Source organism: Mobula hypostoma, chromosome 9 (genome assembly GCF_963921235.1).
Source record: "Mobula hypostoma chromosome 9, sMobHyp1.1, whole genome shotgun sequence".
NCBI classification, from domain to species: Eukaryota; Metazoa; Chordata; class Chondrichthyes; order Myliobatiformes; family Myliobatidae; genus Mobula; species Mobula hypostoma.
The window spans coordinates 115,980,684-115,995,767 of NC_086105.1; the positions used below are offsets into that span (position 1 = coordinate 115,980,684).

Genomic DNA, 15,084 nt, shown 5'->3' on the forward strand with positions numbered 1-15,084 from the left:
ACATTTTCCCTGGTCCGCGAATGATTAAGGTCCCCGATAGAACCTTCGACTATCTGATTGGCCAGAGGGCGCAGACGTGTCCGTCTAGCTGATTATCGATTGGCTGAATGTGCTGTCAGTAACCAAGACCGATGCTGTGCGAGTGGAGTCGGTGAGTGAACCTGTTTGTGGCTGTCAGATTGGCGGACGAGTGAGTATCAATGGAGTTTACAGTCCACGTTCGGTGACTCCTGCCTGGAGGATGATGTTCGCACCATCACTGGCAGGGTGGGCGTATCACTGGACAGGAGGCTGTTGTTCTTCCCCCCCCCCCCAAGCAACTGGGAGAATGAAATCGTTCCCATCCCTTCCCCCTTAAAATCAGTTATTGTGGGATTCCGCTGTGGGCCGCATGTTCCGTTTTGCTTAATTCACCTTTCGAGAGACCACACGCCCTCTGCCCTCAGCATGTGTACAACCACCATTAACAAATGTTGCCCTTCCGCAATTTGTCTATCTTGACTACTATGCAGCCGCAAATGTTAGAACCTAAATCTCTAATTTAGATAGCATTCCTGAATTGATAAGGTTTGTAATTGTATCTGCTTTTTGATTCAAAGAAGCATATTACTGTTACTCATAAACCAGTGATGAACGCACTTAATAGCATCATTGTGGAGAGAAACCGAGTTGGTATTTCATTACAAACAATAGAAAATGTGCAGATGCAGGAAATCCAAGCGACACGCACAAAATGCTGGAGGAACTCAGCAGACCATGCAGCATACATGGAAAAGAATAAACAATTGACGTTTCGGGCTGAGACTCTTCATGAGGACTGTGGTACAAGATGGCGGTGAAGAGACGTTTCCTGGAAGGATACGTGACTCTGGTAGCGAATTTGAGTGAGCACATGGTCGTAAAAGTCGGAGGGCAGCAGAGATCACAGAGGGGGAGCAGTGAGAGAGGAGTAAGAACATGAAAAGCCATTCTGATAAAGGACCACAGATAATGAAATAGCAACTCACAAAATGCTGGAGGAACTCAGCAGACCAGGCAGCAGCTATGGAAAAGAGTAAACCAGTCGTCCTGATGAAGGGTCTCAGCCCTAAACATTGACTGTTTTCTCTTTTCCATAGATGCTGCCTGGCCTGCTGAGTTCCTCACACATTTTGTGTGTGTTGCTAGTGTTCTATTATATGTAGTTCTATATCAGAATGGCCTTTCATGTTCTTACTCATTGCCAATAGTAATCTCCATTTTGCTCCAGGGTTTCCATTCAAGGGAAATAAGTACTCGGTAATAAACTGGCATTAAATCTACAGCTGAGTCCTCCACTTGAATTTTTTTTAAAAAACCTCCAATTTCTAATAACTTTGTGAGCAAATTTGCATAAGTAACAGATGTTACAAAACCAGTCATTGTTAATAGTGGTGCGCTAGCTATGCAGCTGGCCACTAAGAATCTGAGTATGATAATGGAGCAATTGAGGCAATCAATGTGCTACACCAGACATGTATTTAGAGCAGGGAAATTGACTACTATTTAATGAATTAGCTCTGGAACAAAGATGAAATGGCTGCCATACTGTTCAGTACTGTGCGTCAGAGATCCCTGGGGTGCAGTGGAAGTCTGCTTGTTCAGACTTGAGATTTCCTGCACGCTCTCCTTGAGCAGACTATTCTGAAGGTGATGAGTAGTTGGTCCTAATGCAGATCTTCCACTGGAAACATCAATTATCATTTTGCCTCCACAGATGCTGCCTGACCTGTTGAGTTCCTCCAGCAGTTTTTGCAATGGACATTTCATGATTTATAAAAGTAATTTTCTTGGGTGGGGGGGGTAGTTTGCAGTGAAGTTTCAGGAGGTAAATAAACTGGATGAAACGAGCTGCATGCCATTTGCTACTGTGAGAAATATTATACAAATAAAAGATATGTATCCCAAATAATTGGTGGCATTGTAGTGAAAGTTCATAAATTGTATTGGTAATGTTACCAGACATTTTAGAAGGTTACATTTTAAAAGGAAACCCATAGAACAATTGGTGTTGTGTTGTTGGTCTCAGAGTGAACTATATCTGAGAATTCAAGCAGAATTCTTTTTTTTTGTGGGGTGGGGGGCTATTCTTGATCATGATTGGAGTTGAGACGGGGTTTGATCCTACTGGAAATTAACATCTTTGCTCTAATAAAACATTTCAGGCATTTTACAAGCATGGTATTAAATGAATTTTAACAGCCATGAAGGAAATATTCTGAAAAAAAATCAAAAATTTAGTTTAAAAGGTTAGGTGTATCTTAGGAGAGGCGAATAGGGTAAAGAAGTTTGGGAAGGGAATTCTAGCCTTGAAGCAGTGGTTAAAGTTAAGGATATGCATTAGACCAAAAATAGAGAAGTTGTAGCGTAGAATTTTGAGATTTATGGAGCTGGGGAAGTTAAATTAGACAGGAGGGATTGATTCTGGAGGTGTTGTTGGGCAATGCACTGAGATTATGAATAAAGATAATTGCCTAACAACATACATCAAAGTTGCTGGTGAACGCAGCAGGCCAAGCAGCATCTATAGGAAGAGGTGCAGTCGACGTTTCAGGCCGAGACCCTTCGTCAGGACTAACTGAAGGAAGGGTGAGTAAGGGATTTGAAAGTTGGAGGGGGAGGGGGAGATCCAAAATGATAGGAGAAGACAGGAGGGGGAGGGATAGAGCCGAGAGCTGGACAGGTGATAGGCAAAAGGGGATACGAGAGGATCATGGGACAGGAGGTCCGGGAAGAAAGACAAGGGGGGGGTGACCCAGAGGATGGGCAAGAGATATATTCAGAGGGACAGAGGGAGAAAAAGGAGAGTGAGAGAAAGAATGTGTGCATAAAAATGAGTAACAGATGGGGTACGAGGGGGAGGTGGGGCCTTAGCGGAAGTTAGAGAAGTCGATGTTAATGCCATCAGGTTGGAGGCTACCCAGACGGAATATAAGGTGTTGTTCCTCCAACCTGAGTGTGGCTTCATCTCCACAGTAGAGGAGGCCATGGACAGACATGTCAGAATGGGAATGGGATGTGGAATTAAAATGTGTGGCCACTGGGAGATCCTGCTTTCTCTGGCGGACAGAGCATAGATGTTCAGCAAAGCGGTCTCACAGTCTGCGTCGGGTCTCACCAATATATAAAAGGCCACATCGGGAGCACCGGACGCAGTATATCACCCCAGTCGACTCACAGGTGAAGTGATGCCTCCCCTGGAAGGACTGTTTGGGGCCCTGAATGGTGGTAGGGAGGAAGTGTAAGGGCATGTGTAGCACTTGTTCCGCTTACACGGATAAGTGCCAGGAGGGAGATCAGTGGGGAGGGATGGGGGGGACGAATGGACAAGGGAATTGTGTAGGGAGCGATCCCTGTGGAATGCAGAGAGAGGGGGGGAGGGAAAGATGTGCTTAGTGGCGGGATTCCACCACTAAGCACATCTTTCCCTCCCCCCCCTGCATTCCGCAGGGATCGCTCCCTACACAACTCCCTTGTCCATTCGTCCCCCCCATCCCTCCCCACTGATCTCCCTCCTGGCACTTATCCGTGTAAGCGGAACAAGTGCTACACATGCCCTTACACTTCCTCCCTTACCACCATTCAGGGCCCCAAACAGTCCTTCCAGGGGAGGCATCACTTCACCTGTGAGTCGACTGGGGTGATATACTGCGTCCGGTGCTCCCGATGTGGCCTTTTATATATTGGTGAGACCCGACGCAGACTGTGAGACCGCTTTGCTGAACATCTACGCTCTGTCCGCCAGACAAAGCAGGATCTCCCAGTGGCCACACATTTTAATTCCACATCCCATTCCCATTCTGACATGTCTGTCCACGGCCTCCTCTACTGTGGAGATGAAGCCACACTCAGGTTGGAGGAACAACACCTTGTATTCCGTCTGGGTAGCCTCCAACCTGATGGCATGAACATCGACTTCTCTAACTTCCGCTAAGGCCCCACCTCCCCCTCGTACCCCATCTGTTACTCATTTTTATGCACACATTCTTTCTCTCACTCTCCTTTTTCTCCCTCTGCCCTTCTGAATATACCTCTTGCCCATCCTCTGGGTCACCCCCCCCCGTCTTTCTTTCCGGACCTCCTGTCCCATGATCCTCTCGTATCCCCTTTTGCCTATCACCTGTCCAGCTCTCGGCTCTATCCCTCCCCCTCCTGTCTTCTCCTATCATTTTGGATCTCCCCCTCCCCCTCCAACTTTCAAATCCCTTACTCACTCTTCCTTCAGTTAGTCCTGACGAAGGGTCTCGGCCTGAAACGTCGACTGCACTTCTTCCTATAGATGCTGCTTGGCCTGCTGCGTTCACCAGCAACTTTGATGTATGTTGCTTGAATTTCCAGCATCTGCAGAATTCCTGTTGTTTTTGTTAAAGATAATTGCCTGTAGTATTTGATTGCCCGAGCAAAGTATTGGCGTAGAGTAGCCTGGTAGAGATGGTGGCTGGCTTCTGATTAGGAATATGGATATCAGCCAAAAGCTTGCTGGTGCTGGATATCTGAAATAGAAACAAATGCTGGAAATGCTCAGCATGGCAGGCAGCATCTGTGGCAAGAGATGCAGTTAATAATATATTCTGTTTTTATTCGTGAGTAGGGGTATAAATTTGACTGATAGAAAGACCGAGGCCCTTCATCAGCACTCAGTTTTTATGCTACTAACATTTTCAGTTTCCTCATGGACCACGTTTGCATTGCTCATAGGAAAGGCTATCTAGTTATTTTCTTTCAGAGCAGCATGGAAGAAATTTGGCATTAGAATCAAAGCTGTAACAGCATTTTAGAATAATGCATGACAAGGTAGACATGAAATGGCCAAAGCCTACAGACCACTTGGGCTTAAATACTGGTGTAAGCTGAAGTAATAAATGAGTATTGTACTTACTACATTTTCATGTTCAGGACATAATGGCTTTTATTCTCTGTTTGCATTTGGACCATAAAATAAAGGAGCAGAACTAGGCCATTCGGCTCATCAAGTCTGCTCCGCCATTCAATCATGGCTGATTTATTTTCCCTCTCAACCCCAATCTCCCACATTCTCCCTATAACCTCTGATGCCTTGACTAATCAAGAACCTGTCAACTTCTGCTTTAAATATACCCAATGATTTGGCCTCCATGGCTGTCTATGGCAATGAATACCTTCTCGTTGGCAATTGCAATTACTCTCACTTCTGCCTCCTGACATTTTGTTTCAATTTCAATTACCTTTGCAAATGTAATTAAGAAAGCCAACTGGAGTAATGCCATGAATAAGCAAGGGACTTGCAATGTTTTGACAGTATGGGTGTTTTTAGTTTTAAGACTACGGCATTTTAATTTCAAATAAATTTTAGTGCATCCATTATAGCAGCAGGTGATTGCTTGCTTGTTCTTGAGCACATTTCTCTTAGGGAAATGAGATCTTTGCTGAACTATTGGTGAATAGTCACCAAGAGAATCTCTTGTGCTTTGACTGATGGTAGATGTATACTTGAATTTGATGTGTGAAGTAAGAACGAAGCTTGATTAGGCGAGAAGAATAAAAACAAAAACTGCTGGAAACACACAGGTGATTAGGCAGCATATGTGGGAAGAGTTAAAAACCTTTGGTCAGAACTTTTTCTTTCTCGTCATGTTGCCAGATTTGCTGGCTGTTTCCAGCATTTTCTATTTTTAATACAGATTGTCAGCATCGGAAAATGTCTTGGAAGGCTACATCCATTTGTAAGTATCTAAGTACAGTGTGGGTCTGGCAACATTCCCACCTTAGTGAATCAGTAGTTTATGGATTTGAGTTGATTGCACCATTTGAACATATAATCCAGCTGACATTTCAGTGGAGAACTATGTGAACAGTACATTGTTGACATCTTTTGGATAATATATGAATTTAAAACTTTCTAGCTTCCTCAATATTCTCCAATAACCAAAATACAAAGAAAATGGTGTAGTGTTTCCTTGAAAGGCCATGAGGCCTTACAGTGTCCGGAGATGTTGTCTTTGATTGCAGTAGAAAAGTACTTCATTGTCTGTTAATTATTTCATCATGAGGTTGTGGAAATGTAAATTAAATTTTCGAATGCCATTTTTTCCCATTTTAGTCAGTAGTTATGTGTTACTTATTTACTTCAGAGTAACTGAAGAGTCTGTTCTTCATTTTATTAGGAGTGTTCAGAGGTGCTGCAGAAATTTTACGTCAATGATACCAGAACTGAGAACTATCAAAAGGAAAGACTGAATTTTTTTCCTTGATTTAGTAACAAAAAGACTGAATTGTGGCCTAATGGATAATGTAATTGTTTGATAACTAAGAAAATATTTCTGCTTGTAGAAGTATCTAGTTATTAGACAATTATATTATCCAGAACTGAAGGCATATGGTGTTCTGAGTTCCTTATAGTCTTTTTCATGAGTCTCTGTTATCCACATGGTTGTTGGAATGCCAGACTTGCTATGATGAACTATTGAACCAAATTTGATAAATGCATCAAGGGTAAAATAAATCAAATAAAAGTTAGCTGATCGAAATTGATTAAGGATGTGATGGAAGATTTGTGTGGACCATAAATTCTGAAAGAACCCAGTGGCCTGTTTCTTGCTGGAAATTCTTTATTCTCTTCTTTGAAGTGTGAATGGCAATTTAATATTTTGACTTATGTTAAACTCTCAAATCCTTTATCTTTTCTACTTCTTTTGAGCAATAATATTAGATGTTTATGAGTAGAGGTGAAAATGTCGATGTTGAACAAGTCAGTGGAATCTGTCTTCCTTCTCTCTTATGCCCTTGAAGAACATTGAAGGATAGTGGAATGGTTGTGAGTCTGATAGGATGGTGTTTCTGTGTTTACTGATCTCTCACTTCAGCAACCTGAATGCTATTAATTTCCACAAAGAAGGTTAGAGGAATGACAAATGCCAACCAGGATTCTACACAGAACTATCTTCATGCTGCAGATGTCACCCATTCAAATCTCACCATCCAGTTAAATACAAGGGCTAGAAAAGGACCACAGAAGCTGCTGCCTTACTGTGGACACCTTAATGATTCACTAACATAGCCAAGAGAAAGGAACCAGTTATTCCCAGCTGTCATGGCCTAGAGGTGTGGTTTCTGTACACTTAACTGACTTCTAGTGACCTCGGGGCAGCCAGAAATCAACAATAAACAACGCCCTGTGTCATTTGCATCCCAAAAGCAAATATTAAAAATAATTATGCGTGTTTTCAGCTGCAGTAAGCACTTGAGTTCTTGTGGGATTACTCATTCATGCTCTTGTGTAGGTAAATGGCTAAATTTTGGACCACTTTCATCTACGGACCTTCTGAAGGTCTGTGTGGCTGACTGTTACTAACGATCATAGCGATGATAATGTTATGTGGGAGTTATTCATATTCCTGAGATATTGCAGCATATCAGAAGGCTTGGACTTCCCCCTGCTGGCCCAGCTGATAAAGACAGGATGTAACCTAGCCTCTTAGACTAAACAATCCAAGGTTCAATTCCTGACTCTGAAGTCAGGGGAACTCCAAAGCGTTCCTGTTCCCAATTACTATCCTGAACCGCTGTGGGAAATTTTGTTTATTGTGACTGTACTCTTAAGTTCTATTTATTTCTTTTCCCAAGGGAAAAGGGTAAAGTGGTGGAAGGTTTGATCATATTACAGAAAATACGGTGGCTCACCTTAAATGGTGGAGAAGTATTATGAGCTCCCAAAATCCAACGGAGATAGTGCGGTGAAGTTGGGATATTCTGCTCCATCAGGTATCAGTATTTCACTGGATGTTCTTACAGAACTCTGAGCTTGAGTTCTGATCTCCACTGGTGGGGATTGATGGGACAAGGGCTCGAAATCTGCACCTTCTTACTGAGACAGGATTGCTTCCACAAACAGAAAAGAATCTGCAGATGTTAGAAATCCAGAGCAACAAACACAATATGCTGGAGGAACTCAGCAGGTCAGGCAGCATAAATCGAGAGGAATAAACAGTTGATGTTTTGGGCCGAGGCCCTTCAGCAGGACTGGAAAGGAACGGGGAAAAGAATAATATTTGTAATCCAGGGAGCAGAAAGTGCAGTATCAAATATCGCTGTGATGATTGAACGTTCTAGTACCACTTGTTTGGCGACAATAAAGTATAAAGTATAACTAGGTGGGGGGAGTGGAAGGAGTACAAGCTGCCAAGTGATAGGTGAAGCTAGAGGAAGGTTGGTGGGTATAGAGGAGCGATGAAGTGATGAGCTGGGAGGTGACTGGTGGAAGAGATAAGGGCTGAGGAAGAAGGAATATGATAGGAGAGGAGAGTGTGCTTAAGGTTTGTTTCCTTGAATGTGTGAGGATAGGGTTTATTTTCTTTGTAAAACCTCCCTCAGTCAAGTAGCTTGTCTGCTGAAACAAGTGACTTAGCGCAGCATGACAGTTTATCAAATCCCACAGCTTGGCACCATAGCACAATTTGATTTTAACTGTTCCCTAAAGGATGGGTCAAATGTATCTTGGATTGTCATAGATGGAGAACTGCAGGCAGGTGAGGTGTTAAGGGAGACCTCACACAATGCATAACAATCCTGTGAGCTGACAGTTTCAGCAGAGGAGGAGAGGAGAAATGAATTAATAACTTGCCTGTAGTCAGGATAAGACAGAGCTTCAGAGAACAATTCAGCGACTGAGGTCAACAAGAATGAAGGGATAAATGACCCCCGTTGACCCTCATGATTGTAGTACTCTGATCAACAAATTTTAAATACTGCTTGCTATTCCTAGGGGACCCAACCAAATGATTAATGGAGATCTTACAAGCAATTCGAACATGCTCTTGCTGGACAAGAAAAAAGACCATTGATGCATGTCTCAAATGTAATCAGAATTCAGCTGAAACTTTTGGAGAGGTGATTGGTGGGAACATGGAACAGCACTAGGGTGTAACAAGACAGGTACGTGAGGATGAACAGAATACAATTTCATGGTTTTGTAATGTGAAGTCATGTAAGGGACGTTGACGTGAAGCATAAACAGATGAAGGACCAGCTGCATCAAATAGTTTGTTCCAGTTCTGTGATTTTGAATGAATTACCTCCAATGTAGGTTCAGAATGGGACTGACAAGAGCAAGGCTTCTTTTGGCATATCTGGATTTGTTCAATGGCCAAATTAGTACTGACTGCTGCAGGAGGATTCCTGTACAATGACTGCTTCCTCTGCTTCATTTTCACCTTTCATCTACATGTTTTGCAGTCCTCTGATCCTGATCTGCTATGTATTCCAACGATTGCTTATTTAATTTCTGTGGCCACTTCCTCTTGTAGTCAGAACAGGAAATCTTGAGACAAAAGGAAAACAAATTGCAGAGCTGGGAAAGATTCTCAGGCCAGACTGCAGCTGCGTGGATGAATGTATGTAGATTTGTTGAAGCTGTTAGTTATTGGGGAACCTGTTTTTTATTTAATACTTAGCTGGTATTGTTGTTCCTCTCTGTGCTTTGTGGCACATCGGACGGCAACCTTGCCATTTCTTTGGCATTCTGTCTTTTTTTTAATGAGTTCCTAACTGGATGCTCAACCCAGCCGGCCAGACTTGAACCTGGGACCACTCACCTCACAGTCCAGTGCTGATGCCACTACACCACTGGCCAGCGGATATAATGGCTACAAAAAGTAGTCAGGTTGAGTGAGTGAGCAAAGGCTGTGAAAAGATTCAGAGGAACATTGATCATTTGGAAAGCTGGATGAGGAAATAACAGATGGAACTTCATCTAGAAAATGTGAGGTGTTGCATTTTGGGATGTTGAACACGATATAAACGGCAGTGATCTCGAGTGTTGATATTCAGGGGGACCTTGGGGTTAAAGAAGGGAGGGAAGAGAGGAAGGCAGTGCAACGCAGTGCGTGCGGCCGTTCCGAATGATATCGTATGTGTTAACTAGGATGCCGTGCACAATCCTGATTTGATGGAGACAGCCATGAGAAGCACGGAGGAACACCTGGAGAAACTTCTGAAATGCCCACTTCGCTGCTGCTGCTACTGTGTGATCGAGAATCTCCGGAGGGGAAGGCCCCAAATCCTCAGTTTTACCTATTGCCTGTTGCCAGGGCCGGGGTCGAAGCGCTCAGCAGAGATGGTGCTCGGTGTCAGAGAGCTGGTCGGAGGCTCGGAGTTTTCGGACGGACTCGGAGTCGGACTGTTGTGGGATTCTTCCAGGATGCTGCATCGGCAAGTTTGTGGTGCTGGAGGTTCACCGTCTGCGTGAGATGATGGGACTTTTGAGAGACTTTGAGACTTCTTACCGTGCCCATGGTCTGTTCTTTATCAAATTATGGTATTGCTTTGCACTGTTGTAACTATATGTTATAATTATGTGGTTTTTGTCAGTTTTTCAGTCCGTTTGTCATGTGTTTCTGTGATATCATTTTGGAGAAACATTGTATCATTTCTTAATGCATGCATTATTAAATCACAATAAAAGAGGACTGTGTGTCCTCATAATCTAATCTAATTTTCCTAAGAATGGTGACAGTAGTGGATAGGGTATTGAAGAAGGCTTTTGGCATTCTTGCCTTCATAGGCCAATGCCTTGAGTACAAGAGTTGGAGAATCGTGTTGCAGATGTACCAAACATTAGTCTTGCTGCACATGGTGTATTGGGTACAGTTCTGGTAGAAATTCTGTATTAGAAAGAGGAGTAGAGATTCATCACGACGTTGCCTGGAATGGAGGGCTTCACATATAAGGAGAGGTAAAGTAGGCTAGGTTTATTCTTGCTGGAATGTAGGATTCTGTGGGGTTGCTACTTAGAGGTTTATAAAATTATGATAGTGTATGTAGATTATTTTCTCTAGTACAGGGGAATCTAAAATTAGAGGGCAAAGGTTTAAGTTAGGGGTCGAAATTTAAGGGAAATCTGTGAGGCAGGTTTTTCCACACAGAGGGTAGTGGTTCTGTGGAATGAATTGCCAGACAGTCGTAGAGACAGATACAATTGCATCTTTTTAATGGCATTCGGATAGATACATGGATAGAAAAGGGGTAAGGGGATTTAGGCCCAATGCAGGTAAATGCGATTAGTGTAGATAGGCATAATGGTTGGCATGGACAATTTGGGTCAAAGAGTCTGTTTCTGTGTTCTACAACTTTGTGATTCCAGCTCTGGCAAATTGAGAAAAATGCTAGAAATTATGAAATAGTCCACTTTGTCAGGGGCAATAATAAAAAATAGCATATCATGTTAATGATAAGAGATCGCAGAGCTCTGAATTGCTAAGAGATTTGGGTGAACAAATGCATGATTTTTGCAAATCTCCTAAGCAGGTACAGCAAGTTACTGAATACACTAATCGAATGTTGTTGTTTATGGTTGAGGAACTGAATACAAAAAATGGGCAGAATGGGTCAGCGACCAACACAACTAATGGGAACATCCTGCACACAGTTCACGAAACTACTTCGCCTTCTTCTTTTAAATATACTTCTACTACTAATCAGTGTGCAGTTGGAGACCGTAATTTGCATTTTGATCCATGTTTTTGGCCGACTGAGCGATCTGGTACTTTTGCTGTCTCCGAGGGAATTCAGCATGGTTGAGAACAGAGAGTGTGGTTTAATGGCGGATGGCAGAGCCGAACCCATGATTAGCTCCAATTCTTGACTATCTCGCCAATTAAAGCGCCAAGCAAGATTGAAGTCAACAAGGACGAGAGCAGAAGACAAACAGGAATTCAGCATCTGCCTGCTTTTGACTGGTCTCCCGCTTCCTCTTGCATGCTGCTGCTGGCGGAAGGTGCAGGAGTCCTGCGTCTTGGTCCAGGTTTCTGGATTGGACTCATTTTTAGAGGACTCTGCAGTTCCTGTTATATGTGTTTCTGGTTACTCCTATTTTATAAATTGTGATTTTTGTGCAGTTTTGATCAGGGTGAACAGGCTCCGTGGCCTACAGTCAATGAACGACAGAGTACTACATTGAACTAAACTGAACATTCCTGGACTTTTCCAAGGACACTGCAGTTTGATGTTTAATATTGTGTTTTATTCGCTTGTTTTTTTGGAATTTGCGTGATTTTTTTTGCGTTGGGTGTTTGATGTTTTCTTCTTTTCTTTGAACAGGTTCCACAGTGTTTATTTCATGGCTGTCTGCAGGAAAATGAATCTCAGGGTTGTATACTACATATGTACTTTGAGAATAAATGTTCTTTGAATTTGACTTTGGAGAAGTTTGTTTCATTTACGCCATTACAAAGATTACAGCTGCTATACTATGTGCATTCATGGTATTCTTAAGGAAGAATGTTTGAAAGGAGTTCAGAGAAATTAATTGGACAAATTCAAGTTCAAGCTTAATTGTCAGTCAACCATACACATGAATACAGCCAAATGAAACTGCATTATTCCAGGGCTATGGTGCAAAACATAGTACCAATACTCACACATATTGTTTTTCTGTTACAGTAACTTAGTCACAAAAAAATGTGTGTGTGTATATATCCCAAGTCCCTGAGTGTCATGGCCTGTAGATTGATGGTACAGCAATTCTTCATCATGCGCTAGTGCAGATGCTGACTAATATAATTCAACCGATCCTCGACCAAGTGAACACAGGGCAGCACTGACGGGAGGGGCCAGCCCTCAACCCAGCAGACTCTAGTCTCTCCCACACCAGCCTCCGGCGTCTCCTTCCCTGGGCGGCTGCAACGAGTACAGGTGACCCTGTGGCATGAGGGACTGCTCCACACAACGTCTGAGGCCACACAGCTTCCCCTGCTGTTGGTCTTGGCAATGAGCCAATGAACCAGACTTGCAGTATTCTCCATTACCAATGTCCAGCAGGGTCTTGTGATCACTAGAGTAACTGGGTCTGATGGATTATTTTATGAGAACAAGTTTAGCAGGCAAAACTTGTATCTGCTGGAGTTAGAAAAGTGAGATTGGGCTAAGATCCTAAGATGTCTTGATAGTGTGGATGTAGAGATGACATTTCCTCTCTTGGGAGAATCTAGAACTGAAGGTCACTGAAGAGTAAGAGGTCAACCATTCAAGCCAGATTTGATGATTTTTTTTTTCCTCCAAGGGTCATTGGTCTTGGGAACACTTCCTCAAAGGACAGTGAAAGCAGAATCTTAAAGACAGAAGGAGTTAGATACTTGATAAACAAAGTGATGAATTATTACAATGGTAGATAAGAATGCAGAGGTGAAGTTATAATTGGATCAATTGTGATCAAGTTAAGAGCACAGAGGCTTGAGGGACCAAGTGACCGACCCTTTCTAATTTGTATGTTTGGACAAGGAATTCAAAATAATTGCGTGGAAAGGGGGGAGAAACGGGAGTTCTCTGGGGTCATTCTGGTAGCAGTTTATATTCCACCTCAGACCATTGTCAATCAGGCTTTAGATGATCTGAGCAATGGGATCAACATGCACGAAACAGCACACCCTAACACCCTCACCATTGTCTTGAGAGATTTTAACAAGACCAGTCTCAAAAAATCACGAAGCAATTGTCATCAACAGTTGACTTGCAATATCAGGGGAAACAACACACTGGACCATTGCTATACCACCATCAAGAATGCCTACCGTGCTATTCCATGCCCTCACTTCGGGAAGTCTGATCACCTGGCTGTACTCCTACTCCCTGAGAATAGGCAGAGACTAGAGACTGCAGCACCAGCAGTGAGCACCAAGAAGGTTTGAACAAGGGAAGCACAGAAGCACCTACAGGACTGCATTGAATTAGGGGACTGGACTGTATTCAGGGATTCATCTGCGAATCTGGATGAGTATGCTGCAGTTGTTACCGACTTCATTAAAACCTGTGTGGATGAGTGTGTGCCTACAAAGACTTACTGTACGTTCCCAAACCAAAAGCTGTGGATGAACCAGAAGGTACATTCACAACACACTGGAGGAACTCAGCAGGTCGGGCAGCATCCATGGAAACGATCAGTCAGTGAAGGGTTCCAGCCCGAAACGTTGACTGATCATTTCCACGGATGCTGCCCGACCTGCTGAGTTCCTCCAGCATGTCAGGAGTGTTGCTTTGACCCCAACATCTGCAGAGTATTTTGTGTCCAGGAGGTACATTGTCTGCTGAAGGCTAGATCTGTGGCATTCAAGTTTGGCACCCCAGACCTGTATTAGAAAACCAGGTATGATTTGCAGAGGGCTATTTCAAGGATGAAGAGACAATTTCAAACGAGGTTGGAAGTGATATCAGATGCACGGCAACTCTGGCAACATCTGCAAGACATTACTTCCTACAAAGTGAAACCCAATAGTATGAATGGCAGTGATGCTTCACTACCAGGTGAACTCAACTCCTTCTATGCATGCTTTGAAAGGGAGAACACAACTACAGCTGTGAAGATCCTGGCTGCTCCTGATGACCCTGTGATCTCTGTCTCAGAGGCCGATGTTAGGCTGTCTTTAAAGAGAGTGAACCCTCGCAAGGCAGAAGGACCCGATGGAGTACCTGGTGAGGCTCTAAAAACCTGTGCCAACTAACTATTAGGAGTATTCAAGGACATTTTCACCTTTCACTGCTACCAACATCTTCAGGAATCAGTGTCTCAGAAAGGCAGAGTCCATTAAGGACCTCCAGCACCCAGGGCATGCCCTTTTTTCACTGTTACCATCAGGCAGGAGATACAGAAGCCTGAAGGCACACACTCAGCGGTTCAGAAACAACTTCTTCCCGTCTGCCATCCGATTCCTAAATGGACATTGAAGCTTTGAACACTATCTCACTTTTTAATATACAGTATTTCTGTTTTTGCACATTAAAAAAAATCCTTTCAATATATGTAATTGATTTACTTGTTTATTTATTTTTATTTTATTTATTATTTTATTTTTTCCCTCTCTGCTAGATTATGTATTGCATTGAACTGCTGCTGCTAATTAACAAGTTTCACGCCACAAGCTGGTGATAATAAACCTGATTCTGAGAATGTTGCAATCAATATCACATGATTGCACTATTTCAGATGTTGCACTGACAAGTTATGGCAATTAGGTTTCTACTTATTACATGTTAATTATGTAGAATTTACTCCATTCTTTCCTCCTCCCCCTCGATTAATAAATGAAATCCTAGTGGCTG

The 15,084-nt window shown here is 43.0% G+C and overlaps 1 protein-coding gene across 3 annotated transcripts in view; it reads left to right on the plus strand.

Annotated features, from left to right (window-relative positions):
* dhrs7b (dehydrogenase/reductase (SDR family) member 7B) overlaps positions 1-15,084 on the plus strand; it is a 44,375-nt gene continuing 29,291 nt past the window's right edge. Inside the window, exon 1 of one of the 3 annotated variants that reach the window (XM_063058967.1) lies at positions 1-151. In XM_063058967.1, coding sequence (XP_062915037.1) covers positions 132-151 — 20 coding nt within the window. In that variant the 5' untranslated portion in view covers positions 1-131. Of the gene's footprint in view, positions 191-8,758; positions 8,929-15,084 lie in introns of those variants that run through there. The other 2 variants (XM_063058968.1, XM_063058970.1) reach the window with 2 other exon arrangements.